Raw genomic sequence first — 19,663 nt, 5'->3', positions numbered from 1 at the left:
ACTTTCTTCTTCCCTGATCTTTTCTTACCCGGAGTCCCAAGCACGATGAGCAAGCCAGAGCCTTTAGCTTCGTTAATAATGCACCTAACAGTACTCACTGATGTTTTTGTTGCTTCCGAAGTCTGTTTTACTTTTTCCATAATATCATTCTTCCCCTGTTTTATAATGAAGCAATATACGTCGTACACAATTTTTCTACCCTTTCTTTTGAATACTACACCAGTTTGTCGCGGCATAGTGTATTTTTTATAAAAAATCAACAAACACTCAACAAATAGCAATGGCAACAAAGTCAACAAGCAATTATAACAAAATATAACTTAACGATTAATAACGATATACTTTTCACTGTACGCAAGCGTACTTTTGGGAGCAAGCGGAACGAAGGCGCGGTGCGGGACGCAAGGTTCGACTGATCTACCAATAACGCGCTCGATACGATTTCCCCTGCCGTCGCGCCTCACCCTCACCACCAAAGTGATCTAAAATTCGGTTCTGCGCAGTCAAGGTCATTTGCTCACGATGTTTGCCGGTTACTATACCAAGAAGAAAAGAGATATATATATATTTTGGATATAAAGATAATTATCATCCTTTTATATATTTAACTCTTTATATTTTAATGAATTAATAATGAAAATTGCCGACAAGATGAGTTAAGTAATATTAATTCTGTAAAATATAAATAGCGGTCTGATTTCCTTTCATACTTAACAGGCTTAGGCCTGTCAACTTAGTTGCAAAAGTTTAAATACCTACATAATTTAATAAAAATTATATTTATATTAAATATTCGATCAAATCAAACAACCAAGCGATCAATCGAATAAGTCGAATTATTCGAATGAACGAAGTGATGGTTAGTTCATCGAGCTCATCACTGTTTCATTAAAATGTCAATGTCTATGTCTTTGTCAAATGAAATTGACATGTTCGGAAACCACAGACAATATCAAAATAATTGAAAAAAAATCCGTTGGAGTACATAATTGCGTTTTTGCGTTATATTTATTTTCTATTTATTATATTTATTACATAAACTGTAAAATGGCCACTTTCGATTTAAATTCATTAAACACAGTGCTTGATGAGCCCGCACAGCCGGAAACCGGTGTCGATTTTTCTGGAAAATCTCTAAAATTGGATACCGCGAAAGATGGTGGGTCTATTAACTAGAGCGAAGGCCGTGTAATTCTTAACACGCATAGCTAATCAAATATTACATAAAACATACTAGTTGTTTATTTGAAATTCACTAGACGCGCATGTAAAAAAATCGTCTACAACATAACCTAAAAAAGTGAAATAAAAATAAACAAAACAAAATTTGACGCGATCTCGTGTTTGTTCAATTTGCTTGGAAATAAAGTATATTTTCTATATTAATCAGATTTGGACTTGAAATCATAGCCATAGTACCAAATTTGATACTGAATGAATGAATGTGTTACCTACATCAAGCTTAAATTGTTTCAGCACAACAAATTGTAGACGCGATCAATAAATGCCCGAACCTCCAATATCTTGCGTTGACCGGCAATACACTGGGTGTGACGGCCGCCCATGCGATCTCCAAGGCCTTAGAATCACACCCTGAACTCAAGATAGCCAGATTCTCGGACATGTTTACTGGGAGAATGAAAACTGAGATCCCGCCAGCTTTGGTAAGGCTTTTTCCCAAAATCTAAAATGAAGAGGACTTTTTATTGCTTTTGTAGTCAGACGCTTATACAGCTTAGCTAATGATAAGGGCTATCTTTGATAATGAATATGAGTAATGTCACATGCACAGCCGAGCAGCTGACTAGAAACAATTGAATTTATTAAATGTCAAGAAATTTAATTTCAAATTAAAGTTTTTGTAGTCTAAAGGACATTTGTATAGAGCGAATCCTGAAGATAGGTATTCATTTACCACATTTAGGCTGGTGACAATATCTAGGGGGTATCACTTATTATTAAGATTATTTCATTTACAGAGTGCTTTAGGTGATGGCATGATAGCAGCTGGAGCTCGTTTAGCTGTGCTGGACCTGAGTGATAATGCATTCGGCCCAATAGGAGTTGAAGGTCTTGCTAAGCTGCTGCAAAGTGATGTCTGCTCTGACCTAGAGGTAATTTGTTTAATAGCTCTTGATAATGAATTTACAGTCATATGGTACAGGACCGTGTGGGAGGTCACCAATGCCATGGGCCGACCAAATTAAAACTTCATTGGGAAGAAGAAGAATGAATCTACAATTAATGCCAGACATATAACCCATTGAGTTTCTTGCCGGATCTTAGTGGATTAAAATCCTGAGCTGCTGATAGAGTCAACAAAGCAATGCTCTTGTTAGAGCAAATGTTAGCAAAGTCTCTCAAGCTGAGCTCCATTAGCTTGCCCGATCACAGTGAAACTTTATTACGCATTTAAGGCTTCTGGCGATTATGTAGGGACACAAAGAATCAAATCTTTATCACTGGATAGGTGGATGTACATATTCGGCATGCCTGGCATTAAGTGGTTATTGTTTGTGTAGACTGACTGATGCCATACTCAAGACATGTATATCTATGTAATATGATAAAAAAATTGCATCTTTCTCTACGTAAATCAATTTTTTGTCTTATCATCAAATTGTTCTCAAAAATCTTTATAATAAAATTCCCTTTTTTTGTTTCATTCCCACTGCTATAATTTCTAGCACTGATCAGATGTATTTATTAAAATCACTTTATAAAGCTTACAAAATACGTTTCCAGGAGCTTCGTCTGAACAACAACGGCCTTGGCATAACCGGTGGTAAGTTGTTGGCACGCGCACTCTCCAGTAGGAAGCGGAGACTACGGGTCTTCATAGCCGGGAGGAATCGTTTGGAGAATGACGGTGCCACCGCGCTGGCCAAAGTTTTTCAGGTGTGTTCATTTCTATCAAGCTATCTCGACCCCAGGCTCCAAGTCTAAAGTATTTCCATTACTGAATAAAGAATATGAACCTGAGAAAAAAAACGTCAGCCATAGAAACATTGATTGAAATGAAAAATATTATAACTTACTAGCTGACCCGGCAGACTTCGTAGTGCCTCAATCGATAAATAAAATACCTAAACTTTTCTATAAAATAAACTTAAAACAAACAAAAGAAATCTATCCGACGAGTGACACATCAAAGTAAAAACAAAATTGTAATTTTTATTTCATTCCGAGCATTTTCATATTTATCTACCTTTTAAACCTTCTCTGGACTTGCACAAATAATTCAAGACCAAAATTAGCCAAATCGGTCCAGCCGTTCTCGAGTTTTAGCGAGACTAACAAATAGCAATTCATTTTTATATAAATAGATAGATTAGTTTTCTTTTCAATGGGTCAGTACCAGACAAATACATAACAAAAAGCAGCTGATTTGCTAAAGCGGTTGATAATTTCCTTACAAAGGTGATAAAAATATACCTGATTAGATCTGGGCATCTCTCAGGTGTTCATTTGTTTATGCAATATAAATAAAATATTGTACACTTGTTCACAGGAAATGGGTTCCTTAGAAGAGATAGCTATGCCACAGAACGGTATATACCATGTCGGTATAACGGCTCTATCGGAAGCATTCAAACACAACCCGGCACTGAACCATCTTAATTTAAATGACAATACTATCGGGGCTAAAGGTGCTGAAGCCATTGCCGGTGCCCTGCCAAGGTAAAGTAAGCACTGAGTGAATTATCAACTTCTATGTCATTATTGTCTTATTATTTTATTTAGCGAACTAGCGGCCCGCTCCGGCTCCGCTCAGGTCTTTAACAAAAATGTCAACAATATTTAACAAATATTTGACATTGTTTTATTTTTTTAAATAAAAGAACACTTATTGCTGTAGTATTCCAGATGGTCTGTATGTATACTACTGTTAAAATTACGGCACAATCGTATTTATAGTGAAAACCACAACTATAACTATAACTATAACTTGTATATATGCGCTTTATCTTGAAAATGTCGTAAGCGAGATTCAGGCATCTGTCAATTATCTTGCGTTGTATGATGGCTACCCGCCACATTGCGGCTTAACTATAATAGTTAGACATATGCTGTTGGGACACTTTTTGTGAATAATAATGTGTTCTACAAAGTCGTAGGACATTATTTTATTCTATCATCAATGGTTTTCGCAGGGCACGCGATGTAAAGAATATTTTAGGTAATTTTTTTACACCTTGGGTTACATTATTGGAGTTTTAGTAAGGATTCCTATTTTTTTTTCAAAAAGATTATAGCCTATGTCACTCGGTAATAGTGTAGCTTCCAAACAGTGAAAGAATTTTTGAAATCGGTTCAGTAGTTTCGGAGCCTATTCAATACAAACAAATAAACAAACAAACAAACAAACAAATCTTTCCTCTTTATAATATTATTATAATAGTATAGATTACAAACTTAAGCCTATGTGTTCGGTAACATGTCAATTACACAATAAGTCTGTTTAACCATTGACGTTCCAATACTATAAAAATGCAATTTTCTACAAACTGTTGAGTTGAATTTAAGTTTGGAATTGTCATGTTTATTAACGGTCCACTTCAGATCATCAAGCTCTGTAAATAGACAGTCCGAATGTTATTTTAAAACTTATATGTAAGATTGGTTTTTCTATGCACCCAGAGTCACCGCTACAGACCATTTTCTTATTCCATTACAGCATTAAAAGTTGTTTGTTACAGATTAAAGAATCTTAAAAGTATTAACTTTGGTGATTGCCTCCTGAAGAGCAGAGGAGCAAGAGCTTTGGCTAAAGCTTTCAAGGGAAACTCATTGCTATTAGAGGTACGTATGTATATATATTAAATTATATAACAATCATTTGCATTTCTCACACGTACCAGCTCTGCAATCACTATTTATCTTATTGCTTTTGTAAGCAGACGAGTATACAGCCCAATTGATGGTGACTGGTTACCGTCGCCCATGGACTTCAGCAATGCCAGGGGCAGAGCCAAGCCGCTGCCTATCGTTTAGGACCCTCTACAAACCTCGTTTGAAGAAGGACATGACAGAATGTTTTGGGAAACAGTGGAGGGGACTTCATTCCAAATTCAGATGGTACATGGTAGATAACATCCCTGGAAACACTGTTGACATAAGTTGTCGTGGCCTAAATGATAACACGTCCGGTGCATTCATATCGAGCGAAAAAAATTGGTACCTGCGGGATTCGAACCCTGGTTCAATATGAGTGCACCCGCCTTCTCTTATCCTGTAAGCCACGACGACTTCAACTGTTCTCTGCCTTTTTTTTATAAATAATTTGGCTTCAACGCCTTTGGCATTGATTTTGCCAATGTCAAAGTATTTACAAAAATGACAGGTGGTTAGAGAGAAAAAATTGCTAAATCTAAATGCAAATAAATTTGGTCGGTCTTTCCATACGCGAATCTGTGGTTTTAAGAGCAACTCAGACAAATATATGTTAAACTAACTACTTTTGAGATAAATATTATTAGCAGATAAAAATTTCTGTGCCTTTACTATAGTCTCTGGACCTCAGTCACAACGAGATCGGACGAGAGGCGTGCATGGAGCTGGTAGATGCCATCACTGAGCAGCCCGACAGCCAGGAAAGACTCAGCCGGATAGTTTTGGCAGGTCAGTATTATTTTCATCTCCGTACTAACCCATCTTGATGATTGGTATATGATCTGGCTGGTCATTGCTCAATTACTTTTACTGGTCCGTAGTCCGTACTGGATGGTTCCGCCAACCTGCCTATTTCTGCCGTGAAGCAGTAATACGTTTCGGTTTGCAGGGTGGGGCAGCCGTTGTAACTATACTGAGACATTAGAACTCATATCTCAAGGTGGGTGGCGCATTTACGTTGTAGATGTCTGTGGGCTCCAGTAACCACTTAACACCAGGAGGGTTATGAGCTCGTCCATCCATATAAGCAATAAAAATAAAAAACTTGATGCTTCGTGATATCTATAACATTCACATCTGTAAACTTGTCCGGCATCTACTGCCATAACGAAAGAGTCCTGATTTCTTTAACACACTACTAAGTAGTGACTACTTCATTAAGTACGATCTGTTTAGAACATTTTTAATTTTACAGGGAACAGCTTGGGCAATGCGGCCAACAAGAAGAGCCTGAAAGATAAGCTCGGTGCTTCAGCAGAGCTCAGCGATGGGGAGGGCAGCGATGATGAATGTAAGTTGTTTTTGTTTGGGTGGACCGGGTCATGGCTCATACCTCAGACTCTCAGACCTCATAAAATTTGTGACTCACAGCAACATAAATGATTGGCCTCACTCTGCGAAACATCGTGCCACATGGCGTCGCATCGCGAAATCATCGGTATCGCAGGATCCGACTGATGCATGACCACGACCACACTCACCAGAGTGTACGAATAGGAAGAAGAAGAGGTCATGGCTCATCTAGCACCACAGCCTGTTGACCTCACTAAAGTAACTGTCATTACCCACCTCGACATTTCAGTGTGAATGTGGCCTTCAAATACAATGAGGTCGTGGCTACATTTAGATAGTTTGCTTTATAACAAACTGTGATGACAGATGTGGACCGAAACCGGAGTAACCTGAATCGCGCCAACGACATTTCCAAGTTCACTTTACATAATAATATACAGATCGTCCCACAAACTGAATATATAGGGACTCTGTCAGAAAAGTCTCTTCGACGAAACAAAAATTGTTTCCAAGTGTTATTACTCAGTATAACCTATATATATAAAAATGAATTGCTGTTCGTTAGTCTCGCTAAAACTCGAGAACGGCTGAACCGATTTGGCTAATTTTGGTCTTGAATTATTTGTGGAAGTCCAGAGAAGGTTTAAAAGGTAGATAAATATGAAAATGCTCGGAATTAAATAAAAATAACAATTTTGTTTTCTCTTTGATGTGTTCCCCGTCGGACAGATTCCTTTGGTTTGTTTTAAGTTTATTTTATACAAAAGTTTAGGTCTTTTATTTATCGATTAAGGCAATACGAAGTCTCCCGGGTCAGCTAGTATAAATATAATTACTTACTAAGTAAGTAAGTACTACTAGTAAGGACTGTATCGGAACACAATGAACAAACTATTCTACTACCATCTCTTAAATCAGTGTTTCCCAACTTTTTTTTGCACCATGCCCCGCTGTAACATTTCTAAAATTTTTATGTCCCCCATACATCATTTTTAAACATTAAAAAATTGTTTTGTTTACTTTAGGAACATAAATGATAGGTTTTAAGAAAAAATCACTATGAAATGGTTATCAAAACACACTGTAAGTAGTATTTTAAAACATATAATAAAAAACTGAAATTCATAGTCAAAATAATTTTAATATACATTTTCTATATTTATTTAGTGCCCCCCTTATTTTATCAAATTACCTCCTTATGGGACGTGGGACACGCGTTGGGAAACATCGTCTTAAATGGTTTCTAATTTCAATGGTACCGTTCCAATAACATTGTATTTGTTCAAAACACTACATCTGATAAGTCGTATAGAACAGTGGTGGGCAAACATTTTTAATGGCCGGGCCACAAAGTTTAAGAAATTCTAGAGGAGGGCCAGAATTATAGAAAAAATGCATTTTGTATTAAAGCTTTTTAATAAACAGAACGCCTTTTACTATTACGCCTTGTTAGGCGTGTGATAGATACGTGAAAAGAATGGTTTTTTTTTTTCAATAAATAAACTAATATCTGTGACAGACTGCCGAGATAATTATAATGATGGCAAGTTAATTATGCGATAATGAAAGCTCAAAACACCCCTCACGAATTGGAGCTTTCATTAAAAATTCGAAGATTTTCAATTATTATAAACGTCAGATTTTATTTTACGCGCCAAAATGCTGACTAGATTATTAGGATGGATGGACTCTCGGCGGGTCGGATTAAATACTTCCGCGGGCCGTTCTTTGCCCATCACTGGTGTAGAACAATGCTGTAGTTCCACATTGGGTGTGCTTGTCCCGCAGACGTGACCGAACCAGAGGAGGAAGACGACACGGACGAGAGCGAGGACGAGGACGAGGACTCCGAGGAAGCCGGGTCAGCAGACAGCTCCCCCGAAGACATCCGAGATATAGACACCGTTATAGACGTCAAAGAGATTAGTCTAGACGATTCTGGTATGTCGTTTTTTTTTTTATTGCATAGATGGCTGGACGAGCTCTCAGCCCACCTGGTGTTAAGTGGTTACTGGAGCCCATAGACATCTACGACATAAATGGCGCCACCCACCAAGGTCTCAAGAGACATGTAAGATGTTATTCCTTCACCGTGGAAATCAATCGTGAACATTTATTAAGTACGTATTTCATCAGAAAACTTGGTACCCGCCTGCGGGATTGGAACACCGGTGCATCGCTACACACGAATGCACCGGACGTCTTATCTTTTAGGCCACGACGACTCAATCGTCGTCTCATAGAACTGAGCTAGGTCGCTGTCGTGTAACATAATAATAGCGCGATACAGACAAACTTGTAACGCCACCTATTGGTCGTCGCTGTAAACGCACATACAACAAATAACTCATGCCTGCTTTGCGACTGGAATAAATTTGGTAGAGTCCTAGATACGTTGGGATACCTCTGCTTAAGATTAGGAAAGTAGCGTGAAGTGAGACAGGTTAGAGAATGTGCAGGGTGCTTGCGAGCGGGGGACGCAGCACGGACCGGGGGCGGGGGGTTGGGGGTCAGGGCACACTGCCACGGTGCGCCATTAGGATGTCACACGTCGAGAAAACAAATAATACAACTACACTACGACCTTATGCTTCTAATGTGATTGCATATGTGTTCCAGGAAGAGAAGACATACAGTCCGACGTGGAGCGCTTCCTCAAGGATCCCTCCGTCAAGCACCTGAACTCCCTGGGTGACAGGGCTGCCGAGCTCATCGACGCTCATCTGCAGGTCTGTAGCGCTCCGTACAGGAGGTGGATATCCACCAGCTCAGGAACGTAGCTAAGATTACCTCATAGCTTCTCCGAGAAACCCCAATGCTGATGGTTACATTTGGAAACTCAATCAACAACTGATGATAGTTTCTGATAGTTAACTAACAATGCTCGATATTTATATACCAACCTGCAAGTTTCTGGTGTGAAGCAATCACCTGCTCCAGTTAGTGGTGATGTCCGCGGACTCCGCGAGATCGTTAGTCAATCACCAGAGACAAAATTGTCGATATATTGTTTCAGATGATCCGAGATCCGGATGCTATGACCGAGGCTTACGCTCAAGCGGTCCTGTGCGCCAGCGGGCTGTCGTCCCGGAGCGCGGCGGCCACCGCCCTCGCCATGCAACTCTACCCGCTGTTCATAGCCAGGGCTAAACGGCAAATGGCTCTGGCTAACTCGCTCTTACCCGGATTAGGACTTATCAAGGTACTCTTTTTTTTATTTATTGCTTAGATGTTTCTATAAGCTCTCAGCCCAGCTGGTGTTAAGTGGTTACTGGAGCCTTTAGACATCTACAACGTAAATGCCGCTACCCTCCTTGAGATATAAGTTCTAAGATCTCAAGTATAGCTACAACAGCTGCCCCACCCTTCAAACCGAAACGCATGTCCATACCATCCCAAACATAGCATGCAACGCACTTCTCAATTTGTCAACTCACAGGTGCCACTTTCAAACTTCCTCTAACATATAGAACGACCCTCTAAATCAGTGTTTCCCAACCTTTTTGTGCCATACCCCGCTGTAACATTTTAAAAAATGTTTTATGCCCACATACATAATTTTTAACATAAAAAAAAATTGCTTTGTTCACTTTAGGAACATAAATGATAGGTTTTAGGAAGAAATCACTATGAAATTGTTATCAGAACACAGTGAGGAATATTTGAAAACATATTATAATTAAAAAAAAAACATGTGTGCAATTCACACGTGGTAGAAGTGAAACCTTCCAAAATTAAAATACAATTATCCTAAACGTCTTAAGTATATGTAAAATTTTGTCATTAGTAAATAATTGTAAGGTAGCGCCCTCTGTGAATTGATATTTTAATTTCACGTATAATCGTAAATTAAAATTCACTACAAGAGCTTTCATACACACGTTAGTATTAAAAAATCTCACAGATGGCGCTGTATTAAATAGTATGTATATTTCTGTCTCATTCTTTGCTGGCTTCATCCTACACATTTTTGTATTTGTGTCTCTTACCTGTCGTTTTTTCCGTTGCCTCCGGCTTGAAATCACAACGATTCTAAAGAAGTTTTCACTTCAAAAACTTAAATTCAAATTCAAAATAATTTTAATACAGATTTTCTTTATTAATTTTGTGCGATTGCCTCCCTTAATTATCAAATTGCCCTCTTGTGGGGCGTGGGGCCCGCGTTGGGAAACGCCGTCTTAAATGGTTTCTAATTTCAATGTTACCCTTGCAATAACATCTACGTCTGGCAAGTCGTGTAGAACAACGCTGTAGTTCCAGATTGCCCCCTTGTGGGACGTGGGCCTCACGTTGGGAAACACCGCATTACATAATAACAAAATGTATTTTAATCTTCATTGGCAGTGGGAGAACAAGGACTATAAGATACGGTGGGACCTGCCCGGCTGCTACAGCATCCTGGCCAACGTTCTGGACGAGGCCTACTTCCCCGCCGGGCTCAGAGACACATTGAGGTACCAAACCACTGCTCTATGCTGCTGTAGTGAATATGACTGCATTGAGACATTGAGGTCTAAGTGTTCGTCGTTTGGCTCATCGGACGATACGCCTTTGCGGCAGTAATAGCCAGGTGCTGTACGTACTGCAAGTACTGCCATCTACACGAACAACGAGAAACTAATAACGAGCCATCTAGTGGCCGAAACCCGTAAACAATGTACATAAGAGAGAGACGAACTAGCTCTCATTGTCCTCTCTCCGCGGTCGAGTGGTTCGCGAGACGCTCTGTCTATTCTCTCACTCTCGCTTGTTCTAAATTGTATCTTTTCTCTCTAGCCGTAACGAATCTGCCGCTAGTTAAATTTTACTCTCAGCGCGCCTAAAGAAGTTTCACTTCAAAAAGTCATTGCCTATTTGATGCCTGTCGCTCGATACGAATGCACCGGGCTTTTTATCCTTTAGGTCACTAATACAATGAAAAATGATTAAGCTTATGACGACATAGGTATTGTGAGAAGAGTTCGCCTGATGATAAATTGCCTGCTACTTGGATGTTTGATCTAAATCTCAATTGTAATATAAACCATACTAGTCCCGAATTGGAACTGACTATTAAAATTGAAAATGTAATGTGACATAAATTTGGTTTGGTTTGTTTTTTTTGCAGATTTTTCATCACCAGTAAACTACCCACTCTGCCCACAGAAATAGAATTAGCTATAAAAAAACATCCGACTTTGTATACAAATAAATAAGTTTTATTTTCATGTGTTATTATTTCCTTGGAAAACAGTGACAGCAGTGTTGATACAGATTTTCGAAAGTTCAATGCCTTCTCCTTTTTTAATACGCTCTTATTAGCTTCAGACGTATGTATGTTTGTAACGGAATCTTTGAACATGGTTTTCACCTTCAAAACGTCGGATTAACTCGTAATTTGGTATACTTAATAAGGATCGATGACAATTCAATATTTAAAGAAATATTGAACAAATTGAAATGCAACTAAAAATAGAAAATAAATTTTAATAGATTTGAATTAAAAATAGTGTAAGAAAAAGTTATTTTATTGTAAAAAAGTGTGGGGTGCAAAGTAGTTATAAATATTTTATGAACAGATGTAAGATTGCACGAAATAGAAGCCCAGTAAAATTTTAGTTATTTGCTGAGAGTTCAGTGGAGTTGTTGGAAGATCTCGAGAAGTCACGTAAGCAGGAGGAGCACTACATTTAGCAAAATGAAAATAATTGACACAACCACATTCCACGTGTTCCCGCCAAAAACACTATGTACCGGTAAAATGGGGCGATTAGGGATTGAAAGGCGAATCGGGAAAAAACTGGGAAAATCTTTCGACGCTCAATATAAGTTTTATATTCGTTGCAAAATCTTCCATTTTTTTGTAGTTTAATAGTAGAATGTTGAAAGTTCACAAAACAACTCTGAATATGCATGATAATAGCTGCTAACTTATAAAAAATCGCGTTTCAAATTAACTTCCTATGGTGGTAATTATTTTAGTGCTAGAAACTTTGCTCTCTTTTATTTATTTGATAATAATAGAAGACGACTATGATTTATAAACGTTATTTAGTGTTTGAACCAGCATATATATTAAAAGTAAGTCTCAGTTGTTATTGGTTTTAATGTATTTGATTAAATAAAAATACATGTAAAAATCTGTTGTTTTTGGGGATATTGGGGACGTCTTAGGTACAAATAACAACGAAAAAGGGGTCAATTGGGATGAGAATACGTGAAATGGAAACGACCTAAGTATAAATAGGTACAGGTTTGTAGGGTTGTCTATGTAGTTATAACAATATTTTTTAAATTTGTTGGTAAAAATCTGGTTTATCGAAGCGAAATTGGGAATAAGTCTTTAGTTGAAATAGATAAGCAATTTAATATAAGTAAGTCGATTTTGCAGAGACATGTAACAAGATCAATGAAATCTCAAGGTGGACAAAAATGTCTAAGTAATACATAATAAAATATTTAATATTTGTTCAGAGTATTCAGAGAGTTCAGAGGGGTATTCATCTGATTAATCCATGGAATAACCGACACACCTAATCTCTTAACCCAGATAGAAATATCAGCCCCTAAGTACTTACCAAGAACGGAGAAATATAAACCGTTTCTAAGAAAGCTATATATGTATATATATATTTTGTTGTTACTGCACTGTCGATTGCACCTATAATTGAGGTGATGTCTGCCATGTACTTTTGTCAGTTTTTCAATTTTTTTTATTGATGATCACTTTGTTGGTGCAACTAAATAAATAAATTAATTAAAACTATATATAAAAATAAAAGTAGTGCCAACCCTAGCAAATTTCTCATTTCGTCCCAATTAACCGCAATTTTCGGGTAAATAGGGATTACACCTATTTTTGCATTTTTTGCTTAAACTGGAATGCTACTTGCATAATTTTAAATTAGACAACAAAGATGCCCCCAAGACTCAATCATTTTGATCCTGATATAGCATTATATACATCAACAACTACCTTAAAATTGCTCATAAAGTTGGAATTTGTCCCTAATCGCCCCATTTTACGGTACCTAAAATAAATATATTACAATTTCAAAGCTTCTTAAACAAATTTTAGTCGATTTTTTTGTTTTATCTCTATTCAAATGTTTTTCTTAGTGACAACGATCGATCTACACTAGTACCATAGATAATACCAAAAGCAACGAATCCAAACCATATCAAAGTGATTTTTTGGCGCGAACGCAGGTGAATCGTTTTGTTTTAATAATTTAGAGTTTGTTCAGGCTTAATATGGTGGTAGTTGCTAACAGTTTGGTTTCTGTGAAAGTGTCCGTATATAGGAAAATAAAAAAGACCCTTGAAAGTAGCATCTCCGGTTTTTCCAAAAAGTTCACTTGTAGTCTTCGTACATAATCACCATTTTACCAACATTTTATTTCACCCCGTCGCATCTCATTTCTTTTAATTTCACCCCGATTGATAAAAATCTCAAATTATTCAATTTTATCGCAATGCGCTTCAATTTTTTTTATAGGATAACGGGATAGGATTATAGACGAGAATTGTGGTATAGATGTGGTTGGAGTATGTATGCGTCGTCCGGACGCGTAGTGTAATATGATAAAGGTATGTAAGTACCTGAGTAGGCGCCGTCGGTGTTCGGATAATAAATGAAATACGACACCTTGCACACTAATTAAATGTTTATTCAACTAACACTGAGTCCACACGAGAATACAACACAGTCTATATTATTATAATTATGAAGAATTGAAGGTTACGAGCACAGATAGATATTCAGTTTATAAACAGTACACAGAAGACACTTTACACGACAGTACAGTAACGATAAACACAAAGAAAGCGCGTTATCACAAGAGATGCAAAAGCTTCGAAAACAATAAACAGTATACAATAGCGACGTGCGTTCAGTGCGAGGTAAGTTTCGACTGGGGGCGTGGCTAGCCGCGATCAGCTGCGCAGGAGTGCTTTGTCGATCTACCCGCGACATTCCGTCCAAGCGCGCGTGTCCACAGAGCGAACGAACGGGCGACCAGCTGATTGACACGGCACGATAAATTGTCGTTTTTTTTTTTTTTTTTTTTCCTACCTAAGCTGATAGCCCTAGCGGCTATTTCAGCGTAGCCTTAACTTTAGTAGGTGAGCTCACGGGGCTCAAACCTGACGATGTTGCTAACACGAACCCTAGCAAGAGTCGTGCTTCGCAGAATCTACCACCGGATCGGAAACGCGACCCACTGAGAAGATCCGGCGAGAAACTCAGTGGGCTGTGTCTGAGAGTTAATTTACTCGTCGAGCCCTTCGTCGCAAGCGACGGGTTCGACGAGAACGGTGACCGGTGCTTGAAGTACCTAAAAGCACCGTTAGTGGATCAGGAGGATCCGAGATGACGTGTTTAGGGCGACGTCGACTGCTTTCCATTCTGTCCGCAGGATCGGGAATGTAGTTACCGGCGGCCACGATGAGAGGGTTCTCGTGTCGTGCCGCTTTATCGAAGTGGCGCATGGACGCCGACTGCAGATACTTACTGATGGACTCTAAGTCCAGGTCGTCATGGAGGTCGACGTTCCTGACGAACCACGGGGCTCCGACGGCTATCCTGCAAAAACGGGATTGAATAATTTGAAAGGATTTTAAGTGTATGCGGGCCGCGTGAGCGAACACTACACTTGCATAGGTCATGACGGGGCGTATGCAAGTTTTGTAGAGTGTCACCTTATTTCTAAGGGACATTTTACTTCGCCTTCAAATTGTCGTGTGTGTATGTCTGTTTTATATATAATGTAGTAATAATATATTAATAGATATGTTATATGTGTGAATGTATACTCTATGTGTATTAATAATTATATTAAATAAATATATTATATAAATATTATATTGTAAAGAGTAAATGTGTGTGCATGGAATGTGGGATAAGCCCACAGATAGTAGAAGAAAATATAAGACTTGGCTTAAAGGTCTCGTTTCCAGGCCATAATTAAAAAAAAAACCTAAAATTACTGTCAAATTTCACATGGCCAGAAAATTTTGAATGATGAATTAAAAATATTTTCCAATTTAATTAATAATTCTGAGCAGTTTCTTAAAATAATGAGAACCGGAGAACTAATTCTCGTAAATGCAATTAAATTATTTTCTTGATCGATTGTTATAAAGTCAAACAAATCACTCAATTATACTCAAATTTTCTATTATTGTTATTTGTAAACTGCCCATACGGTACCTATTTGTTTATTTTTATATTTGGTAGTATTATAAGGTTCGTACAGAATTTTGTTTATATTAATGAATTACACATGACCTATTCGTCATTTGAATTTAAGGTATCAATTGAATTGTAGTTGAAAAAATTATAATGCAATAGACGTATTGGAGACAAGTGGACAAAATGTAGAATTGGCAGAAAGCTGTAAATGGCTGTGATTTTGAATTCGCTTTTGCGAGTAACGTATCGCCGGAAGACAAGCATTGGTCTACTCATAAGACTTAACAATGGAAACTTTATATTCAATATTACACAGAACACCAAGAAAAAAACGCTTTGCATACTCGTATCCAGCGATAAGAACATATATCTGTCCAAGTTATCAGAAAAATATCTGAAAATAATTACACATAATTAAAACTACTGTTACAGTTTAATATTAATTTAACATGTCTATGTTCAACAAACTACTGAGGTCAAATATTGTTTCACAATTGACTCTTGTCCCTATATGATAGTATGGGGTAGCCTTTGCATAATATTTACACTTGGATACCTCATATTTGTAGGTAACAATTGCCAGCAAATTTCATAATGTATTTGATATAGCAAAACTTGACTGCACTTTGTGAGTAGGGAACAAAAACATTTAAAAAATCAAAATTCCCTTCTGACTATGATTTCAGATAGAAATGGCAGAAACTCTAACTGTAGAAGTGATGTTTGGGGGCGGAGCGGAATTGCTCTTTAATAAAGTAAAGAGGAAAGAAATTGCACTGCCGCCGTTGAAGACATTTTTACCGGATTCTCAAAATCAGAATTGGACGTTAAAAGAGCTGTTGATTTGGTTAAAAGACAACCTGCTGGTGGAAAGAGAAGAGTTGTTCTTGAAGGTTTGCTCTTATTTGACATTAGTGTCGACAACCAAGGGTGCTGAAACCCCGACGTAATCAATCCTGCCACAAAAAGACAGTTAAAAACTTTGTATTAAAACACAGCACACATTTTATAGCCAGCAAACTTTGTCTATTTTGTTAAAAGGAGTTTCTCAAGCCTCCAGGAGATCAACTTGTGACCCTTAGTTGAATATTAGTGAGAGTTTCTACTACCTTCATGCAGTTATTTTATTTACCTAATTTAGGTGATAAATTATTTTTATAGGTCACTAACCATATGGCCAATCTCAGGTGGTTACAGCAACCGATAGGCACCACAGTGTGAATTGTTTAACTGACCGCAGAGATTAGGTTGAAATCTCTGCTGTAAATTTATAACCGATGACTCACGCTATTTAGCAGAAATAGACAAGATGCAGGTAATGTAACTGTACTGAGACCTTAGGACTTATATCTCAAGGTGAGTGGTGCATTTACGTTGTAGATGTCTGTGGGCTCCAGTAACCACTTAACAACAGGTAGGCTATGAGCTAGTCCATCCATCAAAGGAATAAAAAAAAAAGTTGTGCGAGCTCGCATATGCTTTGCTACCTGGACCATTCTATTTATTATTAGCTCATAGTTTTCTGTCACTCGTTACAGGATGATTCTGTCCGACCTGGTATACTCGTGTTGATCAATGAAGAAGACTGGGAGCTCCACGGACAGTTAAATTATGAACTCAAAGAAAATGATAAAATCATGTTCATATCGACGTTGCATGGCGGTTAAATTTGATAACATAATGAATTAATTAAAACTATTTTTACTGTTTATGATTGTGTTCATTATTTATGAATTATATATGGAAGCAGCCCAGATAGAAGGTTGGCCCGCACACTCAGAACTGTATTGATAAAAAATATCCAACCATTCACGGATCCACTTGAACATACTCAATTTGTTTTTTTCTAATTAAAATCGATCCAACCAATTAGGAGTTCAGTCACATACAGAATAATGATATTATATTTATTTATTTATTTAATAAACAATGTTTCAACAGCATTTAACTAGACACAGGGTACAGAGGATGTTTTCCCAAACATGAGCCAATTAAAGAAACACATTATGTTTCCAAAAAATTTTAACATAATTTTATTATAAATAATTTATTAATGTATTGAACACATGATTTTGTAAAATGACATTCAATGACCACACAGTAAATTGTTTTCGTACGTGATAAGATTAAGATAATTTGTTCAGTCGTAGCCTCCAAATGAGTGAGCTGGTATACTGGCAAGCGATGACATAATTAAAGAAGTTTGAATGATAATTGTAATTTACAAAATAAACATTGGTGATTTTAATTTGTTATGACATTGAATAAATAAGAACCGATTAGATAGATTAGATATGTTGATCAGAGCTTATGACGTCATATGTGGGGTTGTAGAGTTTTAATGTATAGGTATTCTATGATTGCTTCGCTGACTTTGGCCCGAATGGCGTCAAACGTGACCGTCGCGCGTGGACATCAGCAAACCAAGAGTCTCGGTCAATCTGCTAGAATTTCGTTAGAGGAAGGACATGTCATAGCGCCCTGGGAATTTTGTGGAGAGGGGAATCTTCTTCCACAGTCGAACGGCGGGCGTTACAATGGTAGAAGCAGATGAGCACGCGGAGTCTTCAGAGCAGTCCTCGTGGAGCGTACAGTGCTAAATACAGAGAGAACCGAAGTCCCGCAAAATTATAATTTGCATAATTACTGGTGGTAGGACCTCTTGTGAGTCAGCGCGGGTGGGTACCACCACCCTGCCTGTTTCTACCGTGAAGCAGTAATGCGTTTCGGTTTGAAGGATAGGGCAGCCGTTGTAACTATACTTGAGACCTTAGAACTTATATCTCAAGGTGGGTGGCGCATTTACGTTGTGGATGTCTATGGGCTCCAGTAACCACTTGACACCAAGTAGGCGTGAGCTCGTTCACCCATCTAAGTTATAAAAATAAAAAAAAAACAGATGAGTACGCGAAATCTTCAGAGCAGTCCCCGTGGAGCATACGGTACTAAATACAGAGAGAACCGAAGTCCTGTAAGCCCAGAGATTCCAGACGGTTGCTTACTTCGTCGCGGAAATAGGCAGGCCCCTGGTACCATTCGATCATAATACGCCCAACTTCACCCCACCATGCCAAAAAACGTTGATAGGCAAACAAAATACTCTAATATTACCCAGAGTTAGTCGCTCAAGACATTTACGGCAATATATCTTTGTTGAAATAGATCGAAGTCACATAGAAAAATTATGTCATATTTTTTATTGGAACGAAGTTCCTTATGGGACGATGCGGAGGGTACCCTAACCGGGAAAAAACGTACCTAACGTAAGATTTTTATTAGTAATGCACACAGTGTTAGACTTAACTTTGTAAAAACCTACCAAAAATATCATATATTTTTATTCTTCATTGACCACGATCTCAGAGCGTTCGTTTGCGCAATACACTAACTCTGCAAACAACCGTGAATGAAGTGTATCACAATAAGTTCGCATGTTACCGAATGACCGTGGGTTGTTGCGAAACTTCAGCAACTGCAATTAGTTTTATTTTTTTATACCTCGAATAGAACTTAAAATTAATATTTTTATAATAAGGAACTTCGTTCCTATCCGGTGTACCACGACACCACGCATCTTTTTTATTGCTTAGATGGGTGGCGAACTCACAACCTACCTGGTGTGAAGTGGTTACTGGGGCCCGCAGACATCTACAACGTAAATGCCGCCACCCACCTCGAGACATGAGTTCGAAGTCTCAGATTTTACAGTACAACGGCTGCCCTTCAAACCGAAACAGGTAGGGTGGTGGTACCTACCCGTGCGGACTCACATGGCGCGTGTAATCTTTTAATTATTAAAACAAAGTCACTCAAACTGACTTCAACCACGTCTCGAAGCAAAATTGACGTCATGATATCTTCTTCGTACTTCTGCCTGTGTCTAGTTTGATGATTTCTTATCACCAGTAGCTCAACCTCACCACGGGTCCTCTATCTTCAGCAATACTAATTGCTTCAGGTATCCGCCGGAAACTATGTAGCCGATTCTGCGGACCAAATGATAAGCAGTCGACGTCGCCCACGTCATCTCGGATCCTCCCGATCTACTAACTGCTTTAAGTACCTCAAGCACCGGTCATCGTTCTCAGAAACCCGTCGCTTGCGACGAAGGACTCGACGAGTAAATTAACCCACAGACACAGCCCACTGAGTTTCTCGGCGGATCTTCTCAGTGGGTCGCGATTCCGAGCCGGTGGTAGATTCTGCGAAGCACTGCTCTTGCTAGATTTATGTTAGCAACATCGTCAGGTTTAAGCCCGGCGACGCTGACATGGTCTCTCTAGCCCAAAAATAATAATTTTGTAT

The 19,663-nt window shown here is 38.3% G+C and overlaps 2 protein-coding genes across 3 annotated transcripts; both read left to right on the top strand.

The window, feature by feature from the left end:
* The first annotated feature begins 906 nt into the window (after positions 1-906).
* On the top strand, positions 907-11,393 carry LOC101740710 (ran GTPase-activating protein 1). 2 transcript variants are annotated; one of them, XM_004922105.5, is made up of 13 exons: positions 907-1,159; positions 1,477-1,664; positions 1,980-2,114; positions 2,746-2,898; positions 3,512-3,681; positions 4,701-4,803; positions 5,511-5,622; positions 6,089-6,184; positions 7,975-8,127; positions 8,806-8,915; positions 9,203-9,388; positions 10,531-10,640; positions 11,294-11,393. In XM_004922105.5, the coding sequence occupies exons 1-13, from the start codon at positions 919-921 to the stop codon at positions 11,379-11,381; spliced, it is 1,845 nt and encodes a 614-aa protein (XP_004922162.2). In that variant the 5' UTR covers positions 907-918; the 3' UTR covers positions 11,382-11,393. The 2 variants fall into 2 exon arrangements, with proteins under 2 accessions (XP_004922162.2, XP_062526885.1); XM_062670901.1 differs by having other exon boundaries at positions 10,531-11,393.
* A 3,780-nt stretch (positions 11,394-15,173) lies between these two features.
* LOC733109 (ubiquitin related modifier) lies at positions 15,174-17,069 on the top strand (the record flags this gene model as incomplete). Its single annotated transcript, NM_001047056.1, is given in 3 exon segments — positions 15,174-15,412; positions 16,045-16,251; positions 16,897-17,069. Coding segments are annotated over 2 exon segments (330 nt in total). The 3' UTR covers positions 17,026-17,069.
* Between the last annotated feature and the right edge of the window lie 2,594 nt (positions 17,070-19,663).

The sequence above is a fragment of the Bombyx mori genome, chromosome 11 (assembly GCF_030269925.1).
Source record: "Bombyx mori chromosome 11, ASM3026992v2".
Lineage (NCBI taxonomy): Eukaryota > Metazoa > Arthropoda > Insecta > Lepidoptera > Bombycidae > Bombyx > Bombyx mori.
Note: the sequence above shows the minus strand (reverse complement) of the source record. Positions and strands in the feature narration are given on the sequence as shown.